Source organism: Pogona vitticeps, chromosome 2, assembly GCF_051106095.1.
Source record: "Pogona vitticeps strain Pit_001003342236 chromosome 2, PviZW2.1, whole genome shotgun sequence".
In the NCBI taxonomy this organism is placed as follows: Eukaryota; Metazoa; Chordata; class Lepidosauria; order Squamata; family Agamidae; genus Pogona; species Pogona vitticeps.
Window position 1 is genome coordinate 30,066,882 of NC_135784.1, and position 25,408 is coordinate 30,092,289.

The 25,408-nt window shown below is 41.6% G+C and overlaps 1 protein-coding gene across 3 annotated transcripts; it reads right to left on the minus strand.

Moving 5' to 3' along the window:
• Positions 1-1,051: 1,051 nt before the first annotated feature.
• On the minus strand, positions 1,052-22,923 carry LOC110091633 (butyrophilin subfamily 2 member A2). Of its 3 annotated transcripts, XM_072989130.2 has the most exons (9): positions 22,286-22,923; positions 19,945-20,126; positions 17,644-17,784; positions 14,622-14,969; positions 11,871-12,152; positions 9,247-9,351; positions 6,020-6,040; positions 4,557-4,589; positions 1,052-2,706 (listed from the first exon to the last, which is right to left on the minus strand). In XM_072989130.2, exons 3-9 carry the CDS (start codon positions 17,738-17,740, stop codon positions 2,183-2,185), a joined length of 1,410 nt encoding a protein of 469 aa, XP_072845231.2. In that variant the 5' UTR covers positions 17,741-17,784; positions 19,945-20,126; positions 22,286-22,923; the 3' UTR covers positions 1,052-2,182. The 3 variants fall into 3 exon arrangements, with proteins under 3 accessions (XP_072845231.2, XP_072845230.2, XP_078244836.1); XM_072989129.2 differs by lacking the exon at positions 19,945-20,126; XM_078388710.1 differs by lacking the exons at positions 6,020-6,040; positions 19,945-20,126.
• Between the last annotated feature and the right edge of the window lie 2,485 nt (positions 22,924-25,408).

The window sequence follows — 25,408 nt, forward strand, 5'->3', positions numbered from 1 at the left end:
TCACCTTCTCTCCTCCAAGCCAAAAACGCCAAGTTCCCCTCGACTTTTCCTCACAAGTCTTTGTTTCCAACCCTCTGGACACATCCCAGTTTCCTGACATTCTTCTTCAACTGTAGTGATCAGAACTAGACACAATACTCTAGGTGAGGCCTGACCAAAACAGAATGAATGTGGGACTAGTGATATCCCATTGCAGGAAGAATATGATGATCGGAGCTTTGCTAGTGTCAGCTGTAAACTGCATAAATGCAAACAACTTGAGGAGATGAAGGTGTTTCTAGCCAGAAGAAAAGAAGGACAAGGAAGATCTCTTCTGGATGTAGTCACATTTCCCCTGAAAACTCAGATTTGCAAGCTGGGTACTCTCTTGAGCCTTGGTGCCAGGACTTGATTGCGATCAAGAATGCTATGGCACAGTTAAGATTAGTGTGTCTGCGGCAACCATAGGGTGCGATCAGATGGAGATCTGAAAACCACGTCCGATCACTCCAGAAAGGACTGCTTCATTGGATATTATCTCTAAAGTGGCTCTTTACACTTCTATTCACATAACAATCCGGTCCCAAATGCTCCAGTCCAGCTCTACAAAAGAAGAACCCATCTGCTGGACCAAAAAAAGGTCTGAACTGGGCTCGGAACTGGGTTGGTCTGGGTAGCAATTTCCTGAATGTCATCTGGTTGCCATCCAATGGACTGAACAAGACCGTGTCATAGGCACTCCAAAAAGTGAGCTAAATAAATATCTGATCACACCATTAATTACTTTCCCATCTGGATTATTGTAACACAGTTCATGCATCTTGTGCTTGTGATACCCAGGCTTTTCAAAGGCTTTCAGTAAACATAGTGTAACATCCTAAAACAACAAGAAACACCTTTTTAATTAAGGGGTGGTTATATCCCTCCTCCCACATACATATGCGCATGTGTATCCAATGCTCCCTGGCAGATAAAAAGGTAATGACTTATACGGAATAAAATCCAAAAAGTTGACTTTACCAAGTATTGGTGGGTGGGAGTCCCTTTTGAAGGAGGTCACTGGAAGCTGATCGGTGTTTTGTAACATGTACATTTATTCACAAATATACAGGCTGAACACAGATGGAGGCATAGAGTAAATATTCCCTTAGGAAGGCAAACTTGAAAACTCTATTAGGGTTGCTAGGAGTTGGGTTCTGACTTGATGGCACATAGCTAACTACAATCCCATCGTCCTCAACCACTGTGATCAATGCCAGGGATAATGGGAGATATACTGCAGTTGAGGAAGACTACAGTGGTGCCCTGCATAGCGAGCGCCCCGTTTAACGACGAATCCGCATAGCGATGTGGATTTTGTGATCGCAAAAGCGATCGCATTGCGATGGTTTTAATGCGTAAAAATCGCATTGCAATGATCGGTAAGCGTTTCGCTTACCGATTTTCATATTGTGATGTTTTGAAAATAGCTGATCGGCGGTTCCAAAATGGCCGCCGGAAAAAATGGCCACCCGCAGCGTTTTCACGCCCTTTCCTCGCTTACCGGGCAGTGAAAATGGCGGCCGGATGGAGGACTTCCGCATAGCGGTGAATTTTTCCCCATAGGAACGCATTAAACAGGGTTTAATGCGTTCCTATGGGGGTTTTCGTTCCATATAGCGACGATTCCGGATAGCAACGGTTTTCCTGGACCAGATTATCATCGCTATGTGGGGCACCACTGTAATTGGGACAAATACTATTCTAAACCATTAGACCTCCCCATAGCTGTAGCCCTGCTCATAGAAATCTGAAAGCAACCCTGTAACAATGAATTAAATTCTTTGATTACATAAACCATTTAAAAAAACTGCAGTCCTGTTATGAAGGGTTATCTTTCCACATTTATAGTCTGTGAAATGTATTTATTTATCTAAAATATTTTTATCTCACCTTTCTCCTTAAAAAGAACTCAAGGGTCAGATACCACCTCCTGGAAATACAATCTTAATATATATGAATACACTATTATCACAAAAATGTCTAGGAACTGGTCAGCATTACGTCCATTATAAAGGGTGAAGGGCTGAGAGAATTATTGTTTGTCAAGCCAAGCCAAATTATTTTAACTATTGCCCAATCGAAGGGCTGGCTGTGGAATATGTAGAATGGCCGGCCCTGCCCCCATCTTGTTTACACATGAGTCCTCATGCAAAGGAAGGCATTAGGGGCAGAGGGTAAGCCAGCATCCAATTCCCACATGCAGGAAAGGGAAAATCTTCTCCCCATTGAAAGTAGCTGAGGGGAATGTAAAGATGTGTGTTTTGTGGTTGACATCATAAAAGGCCACTTGATCCATTTCATAATCCAGGTAAATCCCAATTTTTCTGGGTCTTTTCCGTAAGATCAATGGAGTCTGAGGGACAGTAAGAGCTTGGTATTGGACGATTTGGATCCGACATTTCTCCACAGCCCAGATACCTTCTTCGGGGTCCAAGCTGAGTCTTCCCTTTCTCCTCACAGAAGATCTTGCCACCCCGACAGCCCAGTAGCCCTCCTCTCCCACCTCCACTTCCCAGTAATGCCTCCCGGAGGCAAAGCCTTCCCTTCCCAACACGCAGCGCTCTACGTCAAATCTTTCCATGTTGTCAGGCTGGCTGTGCCACATGAAGCCTTGGATGACATTCCTACAGTCTGAAGAGATGATCAAGTCGTGGTTGGCTGTGTCTGGATCCAGAGTGACATTGGCTGTTGAGAGGAAAGAGGAAGAGGCAATAAGGAAAGGGGAAGAGGGAAGGATTGAGTGCAGAGTACTGCATGTTCTTGGTAAGAAGAAGAAAACAGAGAATTTCCCCCTCTACCAAAGGAGAAGTGAAGAACACAAGCCTCTTCCATCAATCCTACTTTTCAGAAAGGGAATGAGGATGACACTGTGGTCCCCCCACTACAGCTTGTGGAACAATGTTCTCTCCTTCCTTCCTCTTTTGGACTGAACCACAGAACCAGAGAGAAGGACTTTGAGGCCGATGTCTAGGGATCCATTCTGAAGGAGCGTCCTCCCTACCCCAATTGTATCTATTTAAAATTTATTTATTTATTTAAATTCGCCTTCACGAATGCATTTATTTATTTAATTCACTTTTTATACTGCCTAGGTCGTTGCAACAAAAGCATCCACAACATAAACTAAGATTCAATAATAAGCAACAATTGAGACATCAAACAAAAGAGCAGACATACTTTATGATTTATGTAATATTTTGTATTATTTTACTGCTTTGTGTGATGTTGGAAGCCACCTAGAGTAGTCTTGTAGACCACTCTACATCTGGTTCTTAACCTTTGTTACTCAGATGTTTTTGGACTGCAACTCCCAGAAGCCTTCACCATCAGCTCTGCTGGCTGGGGTTTCTGGGAGTTGCAGTTCAAAAACACCTGAGTAACCCAAGGTTAAGAACCACTGTTGTAGACCAGACGGGTGGGGTATAAATAAATAAATAAATAAATAAATAAATAAATAAATAAATAAATAAATAAATAAATAAATAAATAAATAAATAAATAAATAAATGCATGCATGCATGCATGCATGCATACATACATACATACATACATACATACATACATACATACATACATACATACATACATACATCCCAACTAAAATTAATTCTATAATAGGATACGCAATGTCAACAGACCAATAATCGACAATAAAATAATGGGTCATCAAAAATAAGAAGGACTAAACAAAAAAACTTAATTAAATTAAACAGGGGCAGGAGTATGAAAAGGCTGAATAAAGAGCCAGGTGTCTGCTTTTTTCTTGAAGTGAAGGTGGGTTGGGGCCTGATGTACTTCCATAGGCAGAGGGTTCCATAGGATGGCAAGCACAACTGAAAAGGCCTAGTTCCTAGTCATGGATTTTGGGTGCTCCCTTGGAGTGGCCACCCGTAGCATCATCGCTTGGGAAATACGGGTGGGACGGGAAGCCAGTTTGAGGGAAAGATGCTCTGACAAGTAAAGAGGTCCTACTGCAACCCAAATGAATGCAGTAGGACTTGTTTACCACATTTGGAAGAAAATGGAGGGATACACATTGACCTTCTAAAGCACAAATGGAGATAATTGGCTTTCTCAGTGTGGTTGTTCTCACATAATTCCTTACCATTGGCTACTCTGTCCGCCCCAATCTAAGTTCCCATGCATAGTAACTCTGACCTCTAAGGCTCAAACTCACTGAGGTTCTGAGCTTGTAAATAGACCATGATAGCCCTGTGGTTCACAGTAATCTGAACACATGAGAAGTTAAGGTGGAAATTTCATTCACCTGGCCGTGTAATTGTGAAATATAAGCCTATGGTGAAAAATGACAGACAGACAGACAGACAGACAGACAGACAGATAGATAGATAGATAGATAGATAGATAGATAGATAGATAGATAGATAGATAGATAGATAGATAGATAGATAGATAGATAGATAGATAGATAGATAGATAGATAGATAGATAGATAGATAGATAGATAGATAGGTAGGTAGGTAGGTAGGTAGGTAGGTAGGTAGGTAGGTAGGTAGGTAGGTAGATAGATATACCTTTTTCTATTGGCACCAGCATCTTCCTCCAATCTAGAAGCAACCATATAATTTAAAAAAAATCATATCATTCATATTCAAATACAAAAGACACATATAATACATTCCACTTCAAGTTGGTTGCAGTATTTCTTGTTATGAAGCAAAGTCACCACAAGATGTTTTTCTACCTCATTAGAACACCACCTCCTATAAGAGTTGGACCGATTTTATGATAATGGAGACAAACAATCTTAGTTTGTTTACTCTGCTTTGTGAGTGTTTTATCTGAGGGTACACTGAGGGGGAAAGTAATATAGCTTTAATTAAACGTTTCTGTCGAAAACGGACACACGTTCTTGCTCTATATTGATGCTAATGGGTATCCTAATGAAGTGGTTTCAAGGGCCTCTTTTATTTTGAAGTTTAAGTTTGAAGAATTTACAGTCCCTAAGATGAATAATAATAATTAAAAAGTATGCCTGGAGAAAGCACTCTTCTGTAATTTAAACTTTTCCAAATTTCCAGAATTTGGAAACAATACTTTGCCACAATGTATTATTTTTTTTTCCTCCACCATCTGGAAATGGTTCAGTTTTTGGTCAAAAATTGGCAATTTTTCTGTGCAAAATATTTCTTTTTCCCATAACCTTAAAAAAATAGTATGAAGGGCTTTCAATATCATTTAAACTGCACATTCACTCATTTATTTGAACCTATTTATAGAGTGGGACTGTAGCTCAGTGATTGATCACACACCAGCCTCAGTCGGCCTGGGCAACACTCCTCTCTAAAACCCCTAGGGATCACTGCCAGTCAGAGTAAACAAAACTGAGGCTAGGTGGGCCACTGGTAAAAAAAAAAGCACAACCTTCTGTATATACAAGGTGAAATTCAATTCATTCAGCCATCCTGGATTTTGCTTATGCTTGTTATGTATGAGCTGCCGAGCTGCCTCCGACTTACGGCGACCCTATGAAAGAGTGATCTCCTGTCCACGACAGCTCTGCCTAGGTCTTGAAAAGTGAAGCTAGTGGTTCTTTTAAGGAGTCAATCTATCTCATATTTGGTCTTCCTCTTTTTCTGCTGACTTCATCTTTTTCCAGCGTTGCTGTCTTTTCCAGAGAATCCTGCTTCTCATGATGTGTCCAAAGTAGGACAGCCTCAATTTCAACATTTTCCTTTCCAGCAATTTTGCTACTCTTAAAATACTATGTTACAATTATTAAAAACAAACAAACCTGAAATTAGGCCCACAGGATTCCTTTTGCAAGGGAAGAAGCACAATTAAACAGAGCTGTGAAATAATCCAATGCACAAAGACAAGAGGCTAAGTCTCAGATCAGTGAGATGTACTTCTGGGTAAATAAAGAATTGTGCTGAAGGGCCAATCCTATTGACATTAATAGGTTTGCACTCTCTGGCTCTGAATTGGATTGTGGTCTAAATGTTTTTCTATTTTGAAAAGAGACAGAATTACTTACTCAGTTCAGTGACAAGCATTCCTAGAACAGAAAGGGGGGAAATAGTGATTGTCATGGTAATTATACAATATTGCCATCAATTCTTTGTGTGTAATGACCATGGATTTTCAACACGTTTTACAGGTAACTTATAAAGGTGAGTAAGAGCAAGTCTGCAACCAGTATGAGTACAGCACAGCATCACCAGCATCATCATTAGAACCAGCACCATAATTTGATATCAATGCATATACTGTAACTGCAATAACTACCATGGCATCTCTCTTCTCAGCGTTGTAGGGAAGCTGCTTGCCCATGTTGTGCTGAAGAGGCTCCAGGTGCTTGTAGACAGAGTCTATCCAGAATCACAGTGTGGATTTCGAGCCAATAGATCCACCACTGACATGGTATTCCCCCTCAGACAGCTGCAGGAGAAATGCAGGGAACAACAACAGCCACTCCTTGTGGCCTTCATAGATCTCAGAAAGGCCTTAGTTAGCAGGGATGGCCTTTTCAAAATACTTCCCAGGATTGGATGTCCACCTCTGCTCCTTAACATCATCAGGTCCTTTCATGAGGAAATGAAGGGCACTGTAGTTTTTGATGGCTCAACATCAGATCCCTTTGACATCTGAAGCGGAGTGAAACAGGGCTGTGTCCTCGCACTGACTCTGTTTGGGATCTTTTTTGCTGTCACGCTGAAGCATGCCTTTGGAACTGCAACCAAGGGTGTCTATCTCCGGACTAGATCAGATGGAAAGCTCTTTAATCTCTCTAGATTGAGAGCGAAGACCAAAGTGCAGCTGAAATGCATGCGGGACTTCCTCTTTGCAGACGATGCAGCCATTGTTGCCCACTCTGCTGAAGACCTCCAACAACTCAGGAATTGTTTTAGCAAGGCCTGCCAAGGCTTTGGATTAACAATCAGCCTGAAGAAAACACAAGTCATGGGCCAGGGTGTGGACTCTCCTCCCTCTATTACCATCCCCGTGCAAGAATTGGAGATTGTTCATGACTTTGGGTACCTTGGTTCAACAATCTCTGACACTCTCTCCCTAGATGTTGAGCTGGATAATTGCATTGGCAAAGCAGCTACCATGTTCTCTAGACTCACAAAGAGAGTACGGCTTAATAAGAAGCTGATGGCATATATCAAGATCTAGGTCTATAGAGCCTGTGTCCTGCGCACACTCCTGTACTGCAGTGAGTCCTGGACCCTTTGTGCACGGCAGGAAAGGAAGCTGAACACGTTCCATATGCGTTGTCTCCGACACATTTTTGGTATCACCTGGCAGGACAAAGTTCCAAATAGAGTAGTCCTAGAACAAGCTGGAATTTTTTAGCATGTTCACATTACTGAAACAGCAACGTCTATGCTGGCTTGGGCATGTCATGAGAATGGTTGATGGTCGGATTCTAAAAGATCTCCTGTATGGAGAATTAGTGCAGGGAAATTGCCCCAGAGGGAGACCACAGCTGTGATACAAGGATATCTGCAAGTGGGATCTGAAGGTCTTAGAAATGGACCTCAACAGATGGGAAACCTTGACATGTAAGCGTTCAGCCTGGAGGCAGGCGGTGCAGCATGGCCTCTCCCAATTTGAAGAGACCCTTGTCCAGCAGGCCGAGGCAAGAGGCAGTCCTAAAAGCAGCCAAATCAGGGAGCTGGACAGGGGACAGATCAGGGAGCTGGACAGGGGACAGATTTATTTGTCCTCAGTGTGGAAGGAATGGCACTCTCAAATTGGCCTTCTCAGCCACACTAGGTGCTGTTCAGAGCACGTTACCATAGTCTCTTGAGACTGAAGGATGCCTAATCTAAAGTTGTTTCGGACTGTTGCTTTTTTGCCAATTGTTCATATAGTGTCAGCTGCATATCTCAAATTCTTAATATGTCTTCCACCAAATTCCACACTCTTCCTTCATTTGAATCTAATTCATCTTTCTTTAATAGTATAAGACAGTGTTTAATCGTCACTATTCAAGGCCCAGTTGAACTGACATTATGTTAGCTGAAGTGGTGCTGGATCAAAAAATGTTGGAAATTTTTTAGGATTAACCTTGCAGTTGCCTAACTTGGTGCTGGGTTGTGTTCCAATGTAACTCACCAGAAAGACATTGCTGCCAGCAGGAGAGGTGCATGCCTTGCTCCACCCAATCCATAGTTAACACATTAAGCTCTTAATGTTTAAAAACCTTAAAGCCCCAGCAGTGCAATACGTTCAGTGCCTCCTAGTGACAAAACCACACCATTTTTAAAGTGATACTTATGTTAGGTCTTAACAGCAGAAACCGAATTCTGACTCCATAGTAATAATTGTGTGCAATCAAATCAATCCAGACTTATGGCGACTTTTTTTCAGAGTTTTCTAGGTAGAGAGTATTCAAAAGTGGTTTTACCATTGCATTCATGTGGGGGCATCTTGGGACTGTGAAGCTTGCCCAAGGCGACACAGGCTGGCTTTTCTGCTGGGATGCACTGTGAGGAATTGAAATCCCAACCTCGGCATTGTGAGAACTCCCAACCTCTGTCTCCACAGCTAGAAACCTAACTCCACAAAGACTTCTGATATTCAGCCTTTTTGAGCACTGCCCAATTTATCAGTGTTCATCTCTATATACACATGTAGAGGTGGATGGCTGAGGTTGTAAACAGTGCAAAATGCAGACTCCTTGCAATTCATTTCACTGTTTAAAATCTCTTCCCTCTAGCATGTATCAGCCAGCCAGCCAGCCAGCCAGCCAGCCAGCCAAGCAAGCAAGCAAGCAAGCAAGCAAGCAAGCAAGCAAGCAAGCAAGCAAGCAAGCAAGCAAGCAAGCAAGCAAGCAAGCAAGCAAGCAAGCAAGCAGCCAACCAGCCAACCAGCCAGCCAGCCAGCCAGCCAACCAACTTATCTATCTATCTATTTTAGCTAAACACATCTGTGCATTTCACACAGTAAACAATGTAGATGAATATAATATAATATAATAATATAATATAATATAATTTATTGTCATTGTAAGTATATACACAGTATACCCATACAACGAAATTCACAGACACCCAGAGACCAGACACATGCACACACATAACATTCCCCAAACACTTCCCACCCACTAGAAGTCCCCCACCAAAAATACAAACATCTACATGAAAGCTTATGCCATGACACGTCATGGATGTTAAGATTCCAATTTCATTTCATTTCTTCCTCTCTGCCTGCCTGCCTTTTTTGGTTCTTTAAGACTGCCACACATATACTCACTTCTTGCTTTAAACAGATAAAGAGTAACCATCATGAAACCAAGCAAAGCCAGTAGGGACATATACAGACTCACAGCCCAGGGAGAAATCTTTGAAAAGAAGATATCTGAAATTAAAAAAAAAAACCAGTTAATTTCACTATTATTATTGACCGTAGATTTGACATTAAAGAACAGGAAAACAAACCGCAAAGTTTAGGCAATGACGAGTCACCATACTTGACTCCCCTTCTGATCATACTGCAGGAGTAGTTAACTTCCCTGACCTACACTGGGGTGTTGAAACATGAATAGCCCCTAACTTTTCCAGCATTACAATTTGAATTACTCACCTTGTAAGTGATGGGGCACATCTATGTGTGCTTGCTTAAGGATGCAATTCTTTAGGCTTAGGCGAGGGAAGTTGAATTTGAATTCTCAGAAGAATTAAACTGTCTGGCCAATGGTGAGCCATGATGCAGAATAGCAGGTAGACCACAAAAGGGCTCATGATTTACCATCAATCCCTACTGCTGTTTTGCTTTTCACATTTCATTCATTCATTCATTCATTCATTCATTCATTCATTCATTCATTCATTCATTCATTCATTCATTCATTCTGTTTTTATATGTGCCATCTAGTGCCCTTGCCACTACTCTGGTAGTTTCTAGCAATAAAAATAAACATAAAGAAAACAACTCATTCCCGTCCAATCCACAAATATCAAAATTAAAAGGTACAATACGAAAGGACAAATCTAAAAACTCAAGATGGTGGCAATGACCAAGATATGGACTACAGAATATAATGAGCTAAAAAAAGATGACAGTATAGTCAAGTATGAAATTCTTTCCTGAAAAGCTGAGTTTTTATATGTTTCCTAAATATTAGGAGAGAAAGGGCCTGCCACACCTCCAGTATTGCATAAAGAGGTGGCTACTACAGACAAAGCTCAGCTTGTACTTAAGGTTTCCTGGATTCCCCCTCGGGATGTCCACCTGCAGCACCTATGCCTGGGAACTGCGAGTGGCACGGGAAGTTGATCTTAGAGATATTGATTAATCAATTGTTTGGGGTTTATTTAGATTAATGAATTATTTGGGACACTATCCATCCAGTTCCCAAGATAGTACTACTATGCTTACTCCCAAATGTTATCAGCATAATTGTTGTCAGTTTGATTTCATCACCAGTGGAGATTGCAAAAACTTACATTTTGTGAACTAGAAACCAGCAGAGTTATAAGGAGTTTGAAACGTCCTGGAATCTGATGGTCAAGTTATTGTTTTTTGAAAAGAAGTACACTGAAAAATCAGATTGATAGGTTTGTGGACAAATTGGCCAGAATCCTATTACATTGTGTTCGTTAAAAGTTTGTGTAACTTGACAAAGTTTCAGGGTACATCTGAGTCATGTGGCTATTCCTATGCCTAGTCATGCAGCTGAGACACACCGTGGCGCCTCATCAGTTACGTACATTTAGCTATGGCAGATATGGCAGGTTACAAACACCAGTAAGATTCCAGCCATTGTCTCATTTCATCACATCGCTGGTGGGAAAAAAACACATTATAATTTCATGGCATTTGGTAATACAGTATATCAGTGTTCTTACATATTCCCCATATCTTTGCCCCATGGTTGCAAAGGCAGAAGAAGACAAAGAGCCATGTTCTTACCCCTCATTTTTTAACATGGGATTTTTCATTTTCTTCCCTAGTAACCTACTTGAAAGGGAATTGTTTAATATTTCTGTGATCCCACTTTTATGAAACATTCAAGTGTTTCTATCACATACTGCCCCAAGTGCTTCTAGGTGACCAGTGTGATAGTATGAATTAAATTAAATTAAACTAAATTAAATTGATAAATCAGGGAAAAAGTGTGATGTACAGTGGTGCCTCTCTAGACAGTTATCCCGCATGACAGTTTTTCGCTGGACATTGACTTTTTGCGATCGCTACAGCGATTCGCAAAACAGTGATTCCTATGGGGGAATTTCACTGAACAATGTTTGGTCCCTGCTTCGCAAACCAATTTTCTCTAGACAACGATTTTGACAGCTCCCTCCGTGCTCACAAAACGGGTGTTTTCGGGACCTACACTTTGCAAGACAGCTATTTAAACAGCTGATTGGCGGTTCGCAAAGCGGCTTTCCTATGGCAGATCGTCGCTAGACGACTATTCTTCCCCATTACAATGCATTAAACAGGTTTCAATGCATTCCAATGGGGAAATCCTTTTCGCTAGACGATGATTTCCCTAAACAGCAATTTCAGTGGAATGGATTATCGTCATCTAGCGAGGCACCACTGTAATGGTTAGTGTTGTGCTGGGACCTGGGACATTTAGCCTCAAATCTTCCCTGAACCTCCCTGAATAACCTTTCTCTGTTTTTTTTTTCTTTTAACTTTAGAGGGTGGTTGGGTACTCATTGGAGTAGGATGGAAAATAAGAGCAAAAACAAATTTTAAAAGGAAATCCTGCTGTATTGATTTTGTATTTACACTCTGAATGTTCTGGTGTTGATAGCAAGCTTGATTATATGTTCACTCCTAATAATGACAAAGTTGATTGTCATAGAATCCTCCTCTAAATCCGCATCAAAATCTCAAAATTGTTCGTATTTTCTTTCTAACATTACCTCCTATGTGAACAGTTGATTCTTTCTCCTGCTGGAGTAGAGTGTTCCTGACCACACAGGTCAAGCGCTGACTTGAACTTCCAGTTAGGATGAGATCATTCTCTACTTCAAACAAACCATCCTTCTTCTGGGATATATGTGTAGCCCATGAAGAGAAAGGATTTCCACTGGGATCTCTCCACAGGACCTCAGGCTTTGGATACCAGCCGCTGGACTTGCAGATCACATGAATCCCTTTGTCTTGGTAACCTTCAATGGAAATGAGAGGCGCAGAGCCCAATGCTGGATATGGGATGAAAACAAATTAAGCATGAATATTTCAAGGGATAGGGGTGTGCTCAAAGTCTTTTTGGAATAGGGACAAGGTGTGCTGAACAATAACAGCTGAAAAACAATAATTCTATGTCCAATGAGAGCTGCCATGAAGTTAAACAACATTAAGAGATGCAATAGAATCTCTGACACACCAGAAGCCAAAAGGTCATCCAGCGTAGTCTAATCTTGGGATGATAAGCATTTGAATGAGTATAGTGGTGCCTCGCTTAACGATTGCCTCGTTAAACGATGCAACCACTATAGGATGACTGTTTTGCGATCGCTTTTGCAATTGCAAAACGATGTTTTAATAGGCAAAATTTGCTTCCTGATGATCAGTTCCCTGCTTCGGAAACTGATTCTTTGCATTATGACGTTTTTAAAACAGCTGATCGGAGGCTTCAAAATGGCTGCCTGCTGTGTAAAATGGCTCCCAACTGTGTTTTTGGACGGATTCCTCGCTTTACAGGCACCGAAAATGGCTGCCCCATGGAGGATCTTCACTGGATGGTGAGTTTTTCAGCCCATTGGAACACACTGAATGGGTTTTCAATGCGTTTCAATGGGATTTTTTATTTTGCTTAATGAGGATTTTGCTCTACAGCGATTTCGCTGAAACGGATTATCCTCGTTAAGTGAGGCACCACTGTACTTGTATCAGTACAGCACTATACTGCAAGGGGGAAAAAGTTTTTAAAATTACAATTTACAAATTGTGTTGCAGTTGTAGTCCTTACCAATAGGAGCAGAAGGCTGACACTCCCACATGACAACCCTACTCTGTGAATCATCAGTGTTGCAATCTGGACATGCCCAACAACAGCCCCAAATCCAGAAATATGAGACCATCACACAGCCAAAGGCAAAACAAAAAATGCAACTAGAATACTACAAAAAATTACAAAGTATGCCAGCCAAACAACATATACTAGATCAGTGGTTCTTAAACTGGGCAATAATGCCCCCCAGGGGGCGATTTCATTTTTCAGGTGGGCGGTAGAACGAAAAGGGGCGGTGTGGGGGCGGTGGAACAGAAGGGGGCGGTAGGGGGGCACTGGAGCAAGCCAAACCTGCATTGTGGTTTGTTTTTAAGCCCTTTTAATATTTCTTTTTGCACCTTAAAATTCACTTGTAACTAAATCATTAAATGTTACTGTTTTTTTAGGGTATTTCATTTTCTTGCAATTGAATTTTATTTTCAGGGGTCATTGGATTTAAGTGTCTTAAATAAATAAATAAATAAATAAATAAATAAATAAATAAATAAATAAATAAATAAATAAATAAATACATACATACATACATACATACATACATACATACATACATACATACATACATACATACATACATACATACATACATACCTAAATAAATAAATAAATAAATAAAATATCGCCGTGGGGAGGGGACAATGATAACTTCCTCAATGGCTCAAGGGGGTGTTTCTTTCCAAAAGGTTAAGAACCACTGTACTAGATAATCATGCCAAAGACTGGATCCATTCACAATTAGCACCAACATTTTTAGTTGATGGAATAAATATTGAAAGAAACAGTGAAGCAAAGAAACCCAGTTCTAATACCCATCAAGTGATTCTCTAACAGGTATTGTTCGTTTCATACTGTTTTGGTATTGCTTTATGATAGTGGTTCCCAAATATGGGTGTCCAAGTGTTGTCAGACTACAGTTTTCTTAACATTTATTTATTTATTTATTTATTTATTTATTTATTTATTTATTTATTTATTTATTTATTTATTTATTTATTTATTTATTTATTTATTTATTTATTTAACTTATATGCCGCCCGCACTACCCAACGGTCTCTGGGCGGCTTACAACATTTAAAATACTATAAAAAGTCAAAACAAGTAAAATGCAATTAAAATATATACTCTAAAAATTGCCATCAGACCCAGGAAGGTTTTGACCTGGCACCGAAATGTCATCATCGTCGGTGCCAGACGAATCTCAATTGGGAGGGAGTTCCATAGTCTGGGGGCAGCTGCCGAAAAGGCCCTTTCTCTACAAGCCCTCCCTCTTGCCTCCTTGAGGGTCGGCTCTTTCAAAAGGGCCCCCTGGCTAGATCTTAACTGCTGGGTAGGCTCATATGGAAGGAGGCGGTCCTTCAAGTATCCAGAGCCCAAGCTGTTTAGGGCTTTATATGTCAAAACAAGCACTTAGCCATGCTGGGTCAGTATTAGGAAAGTTGTAGCCAAGTGGAGTTGAGAGCTCTTATCCCTTCCAAACATCAAGAAGGGATGTGGAAAAAAATGCTGTGAAGAAGGGACTCCTGGAGATAATCTGACTTTTTCCAATTTTGGGTCAAAATCTTAAATACATGGTTGTAAAGCGTCTTATGAGATGACAACTCCAAGTGTTAGAGAAAGAATTATATAATTCAGCCAGGAAAAAAAAACATTTCTCACTTACCAGTGACATTCATGTTCAATGTGACTTCCTGATGAAAACTTCCATTCTTCACAGAGCAATGGTACTGTCCCTCATCAAAAACACTGACATTAAGAATTCGTAGGCTAATGTTTCCATCATCAATGCCATCTTTCAAAAGCTCTGTCCTCCCGTGATATTCTGGCTGCTGCTTTTCAAAATGATCTTTGCCACTGTGATAAAGGTGCACATATGAAGAGTTCTGGAAGCGGAACCATTTAATCTCCATATTTTGAGCACTGTTTCTGGGCGACAGATGACAGCGTAGTACAATATCGCCACTCAAGGAGGCAGTGATTGGCTGGAGTGGTCCGTTCACTGTTAACTGGACTGCGAAAAGTGCCGGACACAGAACAAATCATCACAAAAATGCCTTGAAAAAATTAAGCCATTAGAGTTGAATGCATCAGGGTTAGCCTCGTCCTTAGATATGGTGAGGTTTTTGGTGTCGAAAAGGTATCAGATTATTACATTATTTGATAATTTAAGATGGTACTTTTACTGCAAGGGATGGAAAGATGTCGTTTGTGGGATTTTCTCTCTCAGGCATTAGAATTAAAGATGAGATTTTCAGAATTATGTTGGTCCATACCACTCCATATGGAGGCAACCACTTTTGGAACTCATTCCTGTATAAACCTTTGCGAGTTTGAGGGAATCCTCACAAGTACCACTGTGCAACAGGGCATTTTGCTAATAGTTCAAAGAGGTGACGTGGTCACTTGAGGTTGAGGGGAGGAGTGATATGGCTTTTGGTGCAATCCCCACACAAAAATGGTATACTGACCTCAGGAGATCCTTTTTTTAGCATCATGAAATGGCTAAATGAGCCACTTCAGGATATCAGCAATTTGAACACTTCCTCTGCAAACGGACAGGAGTAATGAAATAATTTCTCCCACTGCTATACTGTTGCTGATGCACTGAATCACTTAAATCAAGGGTCCCCAACCCCCGGTACATGGCCCACTACCGGTTCGTGGACATGGCAGGACCAGGCCATGGAGAAAGACCTCCCGCCCATCCTACACCCCCCCACGTACCCCACCCACATGCACGGCCTGCCCACCCGCACGCATGGGTGCCCTCCACACCCACAAGCGCACCCCACCCATCTGTGAGTGCAGCCTCCCCATCTGCACATGCACGCAACCCTGCCCCACCCCCACAAGCGTAAGGGTGGTGCCCAACCCCTCCACACACACACAGACCCCACCCCACCAACCGGTCAGCAGTTCAGAAAAGGTTAGGGACCACTTACTTAGATTAAATTTTACAAAATATTTTTCTCTGCTTTGTGTGTAATGCTGATTGAGAAACTGCTCACAGCTATGGTTCCTATTGGCACTTCAAACAAAGGCAATTATATATAGTTTTTATTTAATCCAAGCGATTCAATGCAACAGTGATAATCTAGCAGAAAATAATAATTTTGCTTCCCCTGTCCTCTGCAGAGGACTAGGGAAAGTGTTCAATTTGCCAATATTCTATAGTGGCTTACTTATTAAGCTATTTCATGATACTGGAAATAGACAACCAAAGGAGCTTTGACAGTTTTGAGAGCTGCACAGCTCAACATGGTCATTGCCAGCAATCACATGTGCTGGAAATAGAGTAAACAGAGCACACCTATCTGTACCAAAAACTAGCAGGAGCTCAAAAAGGTGCAGGTAAGGACACTCCAGGGATGGCTTCATTTAGTCTAGCAATTGACCTCCGTAGTGCACCAAACAGTGGGATATATGCCCCTCCATTTGAGCCTATATGCTTGACAAGGCAAACTGGGTTTGGAGAACTAGATGATGGTGACACTAGATGATGAGGGCAAGTGAAAGGGCCCTCTGAGTGACTGCAATATCCTCTGGATTCTTTCCCTCAAGAAATTGCTTTTTTAAATAACATAACAAAAACTTAGTTGTAAAGACAGGCTCCTTGAATTTTATCCATTGTGTTACAGTGGTGCCTCACTTAACGGGCGCCCCGTTTAATGACGAAATCGCATAGCGATTAACTTTTTGCGATTGCTTTGCGATGGTCTGAATGGGGATTTTTTGCTTTGCGATGATCAGTTCCCTGTTTCACTTACCGATCATCGCAGCTAAAATGGCCGCCGTATGGAGGATTTTCGCTTAAAGGTAAGTTTTTAGTCCATAGGAACACATTAAACAGGTTTTAATGTGTTTCTATGGGCTTTTTAAAATTGCATAGCGATGAAATCACTTAGCAGCGATTTTTGCTGCACCGATTATCGTCACTATGCGAGGCACCACTGCATTTGTATTAGAGCTCGTACAGACCTTGGATGGGCGGTCTAGGAGTGGTAGAAAAACCACCGTCAGGCCCTCTGAAATGATCCACATGAATTTAGTGGAAAACTGCTGTAGTTGAGACTAACACAAATTTAGATGAGGTGTGGACAAAAAGGGCCCTGGGATCACATGCACACCTCCCAGCTGTTTTCTGCAGCCCTTAGGCCCATCAGACTCTGCCCCCTGCCCCCCCAAAAGCTTCTCAACAGAAAAAAAGTGAACAGGTGCTCTCAGATCCCTCCAGTAGTAGCTGTTCACAGCCCCCCATCATCCCGCAGCATTTAACACCCCCACTTCACCCCATTTTTAGAAAACTGGAAGGGGGCAAGTTCCTTTTGGGGTGGCATTTTTTTGTTTTTCATTTTTCATTACTGTGGCCACCAGGATAGGACATTACCCCCCCCCCATGGACCTGCTGAAGTTACCCACCCCTGATGTAGACCCTTTGGCACAGTGCAAGAGCAGATGCTCTGCTACCTGTATGCCAAATACAGTCCAGTTTCAAAGCTATAATTTTTATGTTTGAGCTGCCCCCATTTCCAGAACTGCCTTGTAGAACATTCATTTGCCCCGCTGAGCAATAACACTGATACACTAATGTGCAGCTATAGTACTTCTTTTCTTTCATCTGCTGAGAATAAACATTTTCAGCAGGAACCACTACATTTTTACAAAGCTACGCACAGGCCTCTTACCGGATCTCACATTATTAATGGGTAGGATTACAAAGAAAATGGTGAGAAGTAGGAAGAAGCTCATTTCTGGATCACAAGATGAGGTAGGCACTTCCATCTCCTCTCTTTTCTTATTTGTGTCTCCAGAAGCAAAAGTAAATTCTGTGAAAAATAGAACATTATTTTTTTAAAAAGTAACACAAACAGGGTATTTGATGGTGCCATATTGTCCTCAATGTCCATCTTTCTCTTTTTCTTTAATTCCCTGAAAATATTTATGATTTTTTTCAAAAATGTCTATGCTTAATGGTTCTTGATAGCTCATGCCTACAAGATGCACCAATGTTACTTTGAGATTGCATAATTCGGTAAAATAGAAACATTACCACTAAAAATATTGAGTCAATTTTTTACATTTGTAAATAACATGTGGTTGCAGGATACCTGTTTCTTTCAGGGAAACAGCCTCCTTCCTCTTTTTAAAGACTGTCCTGGAAGTTTCTGTGAGGCACCTTGAGGCCTATCCTTTGCTCAGACTATTAGACTTTTTAAAATAAATGATGTAGTCATAAAACCCCTGGAGACAATAGTAATATATTAGTCCTTAAAAATACATGAGATTTAAAATCCAGAAACAAAATTAAAGTCTTGTGGGACTTAAAATCTTGTCTGTTTTTTATAAAGTATGCTTTTTAAAAAATCTGGCTATAGGAAGCCAGATTTAGGCTGAAAAACTTCCTAACTGTTAGAGCAGTACAAAAATGAAACCAGTTAACTTTGTGTTGCAAAAATGTAGGTGCGTTTACCCTGGCAGGAACCAACTTTTTTGGGATACCTGGAGGGAGAATTAAAAACACAACCTGACACAGAAATATGGATTTCATAATACAGTGGTGCCTCGCTTAACGAGTGCACCGTTTAATGCCGAATCCGCATAGCGATGTCGCAATGGTGATCGCAAAAGCGATCGCATTGCGATGTTTAGATAGGGCTATCTTTCCCATTCAGACTCCATATTTACTTTTTCTTGCCATAGAATTTTCCCAAACTTATTACTGATATGTGTTGAAGTCACTGATGGTGTTAATAAAATGTATACTGTAGAGAGGAAAACAAATTTGTACTCAGAACATGGGTCACGTTGAATGTCACTATTCTAGTTGCTATCATGTCATGAGTATATCAGTTACTTAGTTTGCAGTTTTGTTTCCCGTTATCTGGTTTCTTCTCCATTCATCTATATTCCTGACCATGCACATCTAAAGAAAGCTGTTATGGTTCTCATATCTTGTGGTTGGGGTGTGTGTGTGTGTGTGTGTGTGTGTGTGTGTGTGTGTGTGTGTGTGTGTGTGTGTGTTTCCTTGGTCAGCTACTTCTCTGAGTGAGACTCGGCTACTCACCTCCAAAGCATTAACTGTTTAAAGACAGGGTTTTATTGAGTATATACAGTATGTAATATATGTAATATATGTAGTAGGGAGAAAGGAAGGGGGAAATGATTTTTCCTTCAAAATACACGAGATTTAAAATCCAGAAACAAAGGTGGATAATATGACTGGACACTACAATACTGAACACAGGTGAATTTTTGAGTCCAATGCACCTTTTATTCAAGATGGGCGGTGACAGTAGGGTCTTGTGGGACTTAAAATCCTGTATGTTTTTTAATACAGTCTGGTTTTTAAAGTTTGGCTACAGGAAGCCATATTTAGGCTGAATATCAGAAAAAAAAATCCTAACAGTGCAGTACAAAAATGGAACCAATGACCTTGGGAGGTGGGGAGCATTCCCAACGCTGGGGGCATTTAAGAGAAAATTGGGCAATCTTCTGTTGAATCTACTTTGACTTGGACTCCTGCCTTGAGCAGGGGGTTGGACTCAGTGGCCTTGAGAGCTCCTTCTAACTCAGTTATTCTATGACTCTATGATGGTTCAGTGTTACAATAAAGATTGACCCAACCTTGTTACTGGATTTTATACTTTTTTAAATGTATCAATGTTTAATAAATTCAGATGTGAGTAAAACTGCCCAGGCTTGTTTTAGCAACACCATTTCTTGTTCGAGGCACTGTGGTAGATTTTGTACCCCTTGAGTCCAACACTTCTTTATTCTAACTTCAAACCATTCTTTGAGAAAAAAAAGATTCTGTCTTGAGGGTGAAGCTTGGTGCTATCAGCCATGTTCTCTTCACAGCAGTGGACTTATGGAGGAAGCTGGAGCCAGGATCTTTCTGTCTACCCTCCACCTGAATCTTCTAGTTATCATTTAATCAGTGTGTTTTCATTTTGAATGCATTGGGTTCTAATTGTATATCCACTTACCATGAAGCACGGCTGGTTAGTTAGCTAAGTGAATTCAGCATCCGGTTGGGAGTTCAGTTCTCCACTGTGCATCTCAGTAGAAGAGCCAGCCTGTGTGGCCTTGGGCAAGCTGCACATTTCCAGAGTACTCTCAAAAGAAGGGAATGGCAAACCACGTCTGAGTACTCTATACCTAGGAAATCCTGGGAAGAGTCACCATAAGTTGGAAGCAACTTGGTAGCACAGAATTATTACTAATTGCAGAGCAATCGGCACTGAATGGAATGTGAGTTAACATTCCATATTTTTTTCATAGACATATGTCAAGACTGTGCTGCAAGTCTAAGTAAATTCAACGGGGGTTGTTAAGCATATGCTTGAAACAATTCAGAATGTTCTTTCTATGAATGGATCACATGGCTACTTAAAGTTGTAATCCTAGACCAATTTTGCAACTTTCCCAGGACTTTATAAGACTATCTGGAATGGAACTTGGGGGCACTGTTTTACAGTAGCCCCATTCCTTTCTGGAGGAGAACTCAGAAGGTGGTGATGGGGGACTCCTGTTCAGATCTTTGTCCGCTGACCTGTGGAATCCCCCAGGGTTCTGTTTTGTCTCCCAGGTTATTTAACATCTACATGAAACCTTTGAGAGAGATTATCCAGAGTTTTGAGGTTCGGTGTCACCGGTATGCCGATGACACCTAACTCTACATCTCCTTCCCACCTAAATCTAAGGAAGCTGTTTCAGCTCTAGATTAAGGCCTGGTATCAGTTATGGACTAGATGAGGGTGAATAAATGGAAACTTAATCTAGACAAAACAGACGTGCTTCTGGTCAGTCCTAAGGCAGATCAAGGAACAGGGATGCAGCCAGTATTTTTATTTATTTTATTTTATTAAACTTATATACCGCCCATCTGGAACGTGTCTACTCTGGGCTGTTTACACAAAATATAAAAAATAAACTATGAAAGTATAAATGTACTAATAAGACCCAAATTAACAGCAGAATCCAAGATGGGGAAAAAAAGAAAAGGAAAAAGGAAAGATAGGCTAGGTGATGGCTATAGGGAAGGCCTACCTGTATAGCCATGTCTCCAGCCGGTCGGTCAGACAGTACTGGATGGGATTAAAATCCCACTGAAAAAACAGGTGCGCAGTTTGAGGATCCTCCTGGATTCATCCCTATGTCTGGATGCCCAGGTCTTGGCAGTGGCCAGGAGTGCACTTGCACAATTAAAACTAGCATGCCAGCTACATCGATTTCTTGAGAGTTCTGATCTGGCCACTCTGATACACACCCTAGTGGTAATGTGGTCTATGTGCGGCTGCCAATGGAATGTGTCAGGAAACCTCAACAGGTCCAAAATGCAGCAGCCAGATTGCTGATGGAGGCTGATTATAGGGATCCCATAACCCCCCGTTGCAGCAGCTCCACTGGCTGCCGATCAGTTACCAGGCACAATTTAACGTGCTGGTTTTAACCTGTAAAACCCTAAATAGCCTGGATCCAAGCTATCTCAAAAGACTGTATTTCCTATTATGAGTTGCCTTGGGTGTTAAGATCATCAGGAGAGGTCCTGCCACCCTCACAGGTGCGTTTGCTTTGGCTGCACTTTTAGTACTGTTGTGTTTTCCATTTCTGAATGACTTTTTTGGTATACTTATTTATCTTTGCATTAACATTGCCTGTTAATGTTGTAAGATGCCGCCTTATTCATTTTTCATAGTTTTAAATGCTTCTTTTAATGATGTTAACTACCATTGTATACTCGTTTCAGTTCTAAATATTGTCTTTCATTGTTTGTAAGTTGCCTTGGGTCCTTTTCAAGGTGAAAGGCAGGGTACAAACTAACTAACTAACTAACTAACTAACTAACTAACTAACTAACTAACTAACTAACTAACTAACTAACTAACTAACTAACTAACTAACTGGGATTTATTCACCACAGTACCTAAATATAGATTACATTAATTTAGAGAACAAGGAGTAAAGATCAATTGAGTCCCACCCCCTGCTCAGTGCAGGAATAGAAATCAAAGGATATCTGCCAGGTGGTTGTCTAAATTTCTCTTGGATGTCTTCAGCATTAGAGCACTTGGCACCTTTTGAGGTACAGTAATTGGTTCCATTGTTGTACTGCTCTAACAATTAAGATTCTCCCCCCCCCCCCCCGATATTCAAATGGAATCTGGCTTCCCGTAACTTTAGTTCATTATTATGTTTCTTGAACTCTGCAATGATTGAGAACAGATCTTGCCCCTCCTTTTACATCTTTCGTGTATTTAAAAAGAAGTTGAATCAACTCTCTATCTAACCCATTGCAGAATCAGCAATTCTCTTATTTTCCCTTACCTTTTCAGGAGCATTTTTGACTGGTTTCTTGGGTCTTCTTTGGGTTTAAATTTCCTTCAAATACAACCTAGTTCTGAGGGTTTCTCCTGTTTTCATTCTCTCCATAAGAGGGCTCCCGTTTCCACCGCTTTTAGTTCAGCCGTCCCAGAAATCATTGACGAGGCATAATAATATTGTCAGGCATTTCCCTATGGGTTGGTGTTCTTGTCAACCTGACGTTGGGAGAAGCAAAGAGGAAGGGATCAGGGCTCTTTTCTTCACACATTCTTTGCTCACATCTCCTTGTCTGATATTCTTGTATGATTCTTCTGGTAAACTGTCCACCTTATCAGTGCTCAACAGATGGGGTGGGATGACGAAACGGAGGAAGAGGCCACGTCTTGCAGGAGCGTCACGCACAGTTAGTTATCACCACCATCAGCCAGCTGCCTCCCCGAATGTTTACAGAAACCACTGTATTATTAGTTGCACAGTTTTGGAAACATTCAATAAGTGACAAAATGCTTGGTTGGTACTAAAATAATTCTACATTTCAGCTGACATATATTTGCACAGTATTGTGTCCTCAGTCGGAATCCTGGAAGCTGTTAATCTGATGGCCATTGCCAAGGGCTTCAAAAAAAGAAATGGGATCCATATCTCTTGCTGCATCATGCCTTTGAGGGGAGACTTCAAGAGATTGAGGCTGGGCCACTCCTTGTGCATTGATTTGTTCTATCACAGATCTCCTTAGGTAAAGGTAAAAGTTCACCTTGACAATTTTTGTCCAGTCGTGTTCGACTCTAGGGGGCGGTGCTCATCCCCGTTTCCAAGCCGTGGAGCCAGTGTTTGTCCACAGACAATCTTCCGTCGTCACGTGGCCAGTGCGACTTAGACACGGAACGCTGTTACCTTCCCACCGAGGTGGTCCCTATTTATCTACTCGCATTTGCATGCTTTCGAACCGCTAGGTTGGCGGGAGCTGGGACAAGCGACGGGCGCTCACTCCGTCGCGTGGATTCGATCTTACGACTGCTTGGTCTTCTGACCCTGCAGCACAGGCTTCTGCGGTTTAGCCCACAGCGCCACCACGTCCCTACAGATCTCCTTAAACTTCCTAAAAACAAGGAAGACATAATATTTATCCAAAGAAATCATTGGACCACTTAATTAATAAAAAAGCTTTCCCACTTAACATCCTCCGTCTTCCATGGAAAAAGATGACCTCCATGTGGATTGTTCCACATTCTTCTCATCCCAGCTTTATGAGGAACTACAAGATTGAAATTACACATGGTTTCCAAAGGTGCTCCGTAGTTAAGCTGAGATCCTGCATAAATCCACCCTGAATAAATCCATCACTCTACTTTGCTCAAAACCACCTCATTATTGTTTCCTGCTGAACCTTAAACTTCAACTCCCCAGATCACCCTGCCAGTTAATGGGCTCTGCTAGCCGGGGTAGACTTTAATCCATAGTTCAAATAAGTAATTTTTTGCAAAGGTCTGTCTAAATCAGATGATATTGTTCATAGTCTTAAATTTCACTTCGCAAACTGCTAACATAATTTGCTTGTTTTAACTCTTCATTCTTTTCTTCTTTTGTACTGTCTCTGTGAGCTCTACTGAACAGCAACTATTGTACCCTTTAAGCATGTATAACATTATAATATTGGTACCTACATTTTCTTTTTCATTCCCCCCCCCAAAATAGGTAAACTCAGTAAAAGTTCGTCTGATTTCCAGATGAATCATGAGCACTCATTATAAAAACCAACAATCTTTTTTTAAATCCCCAATATCTTTAGATTTTATTGAACAGTACATATGGGGTTGCAGTCCCTCTGAAAACAGGGCGGTACAGCGTGGGGACGCTCCTGAATTTTCTCTGAGCCTGGGAGTCCAGGTTTTGGCAGTGGCCAGGAGTGCCTTTGCACAATTAAAACCAGCGTGCAGGCTGCACCTGTTCCTGGAGTGTCTGTTCTGCCCATAGTGACACAGGCCTTAGTTACATCCTGAATGAATTACTGTAACACACACTGTGCTGGGTTACCGATGGAAAGTGTCCAGAAATTTCACTGAGTCCAAAATGCAACAACAGATTGCTGACTAGGGTAGGTTACAGCAGCAGTCCCCAACCTTTTTGGGGCCGTGGATCGGTTGGGGGGGAGCAAGCTCCATGCGAGCGCAGTGTGCGTGTTACACTTGCAGGAGGGCCTGTTGCACTTGGGTGCGTTGCACTTGGGTGCATGCAACATGCCCCCCGTGCGTGTGTGCGGGGAGGTGGAGATCCATATCTGCGGCTCAGTTTTGGCAAGTCCACAGACCAGCACCGGGTTGCGGACCAGAGGTTGACAAGCCTGGGTTACAGGGACCACATACCACCACCACCCCACTCGCAGCAGCTTCATTGGCTTCAGAACTGTTTCCAGGCTGAATTCAAGGTGGTGGTTCTAACTTATAAATGGCTTGGGCCCAAGCTATCTTGAGGACTGCACCCTCCTTTTACGCACCTTCCCGAGAAAGCCTTTCTGTTGATCCTGCCACCTTCAGATGCATTTGGTGGGGACACAGGAGAGGGGCTTCTCTGAGGCTGCACCCAGACTCTGGCAACCCCTCCCACAGGAATCTAGGCTGGCTTCATCTTTACTCTAATTGGAAAAACTAACAAAGTACAGAGACCTGGCAATTGAAACATCTCGCCCTGGGAAGAAACCCACTTCTGTGGTCCCCTTCTGTGAAGCTTTGGAAACAATATGAAGAAATTTCACACAGTACTATAAGCAGTTGCAGATCTCAGAAATCACACCACCATCAGAGCTACAAAAAATGGCAATATTAGGGACATAATACATACTTAGGTTTTTGGTCAAAACTTGTATCTGTGATATAATACCAGTCAATGTTTTTATAATTTTTACTGTTCCTGGTATTTTTGAGTAATACGACAAACCCAATATTTATTACTAGGACTGGCCACTAGATGGAACCTGAACTCTGAGGGAAACGTCCTGGTGGTGACTTCTCTAAGAGAAAAATTAAAAACTGAGGAAGCTGCATTGTTTTACAGGGAGGAGGGGGAACAGAAGGCTCTCTTGTGAACAGGAGGGCAGGATTCTGTGGTGCCCCCCCCAACCTTACCTCT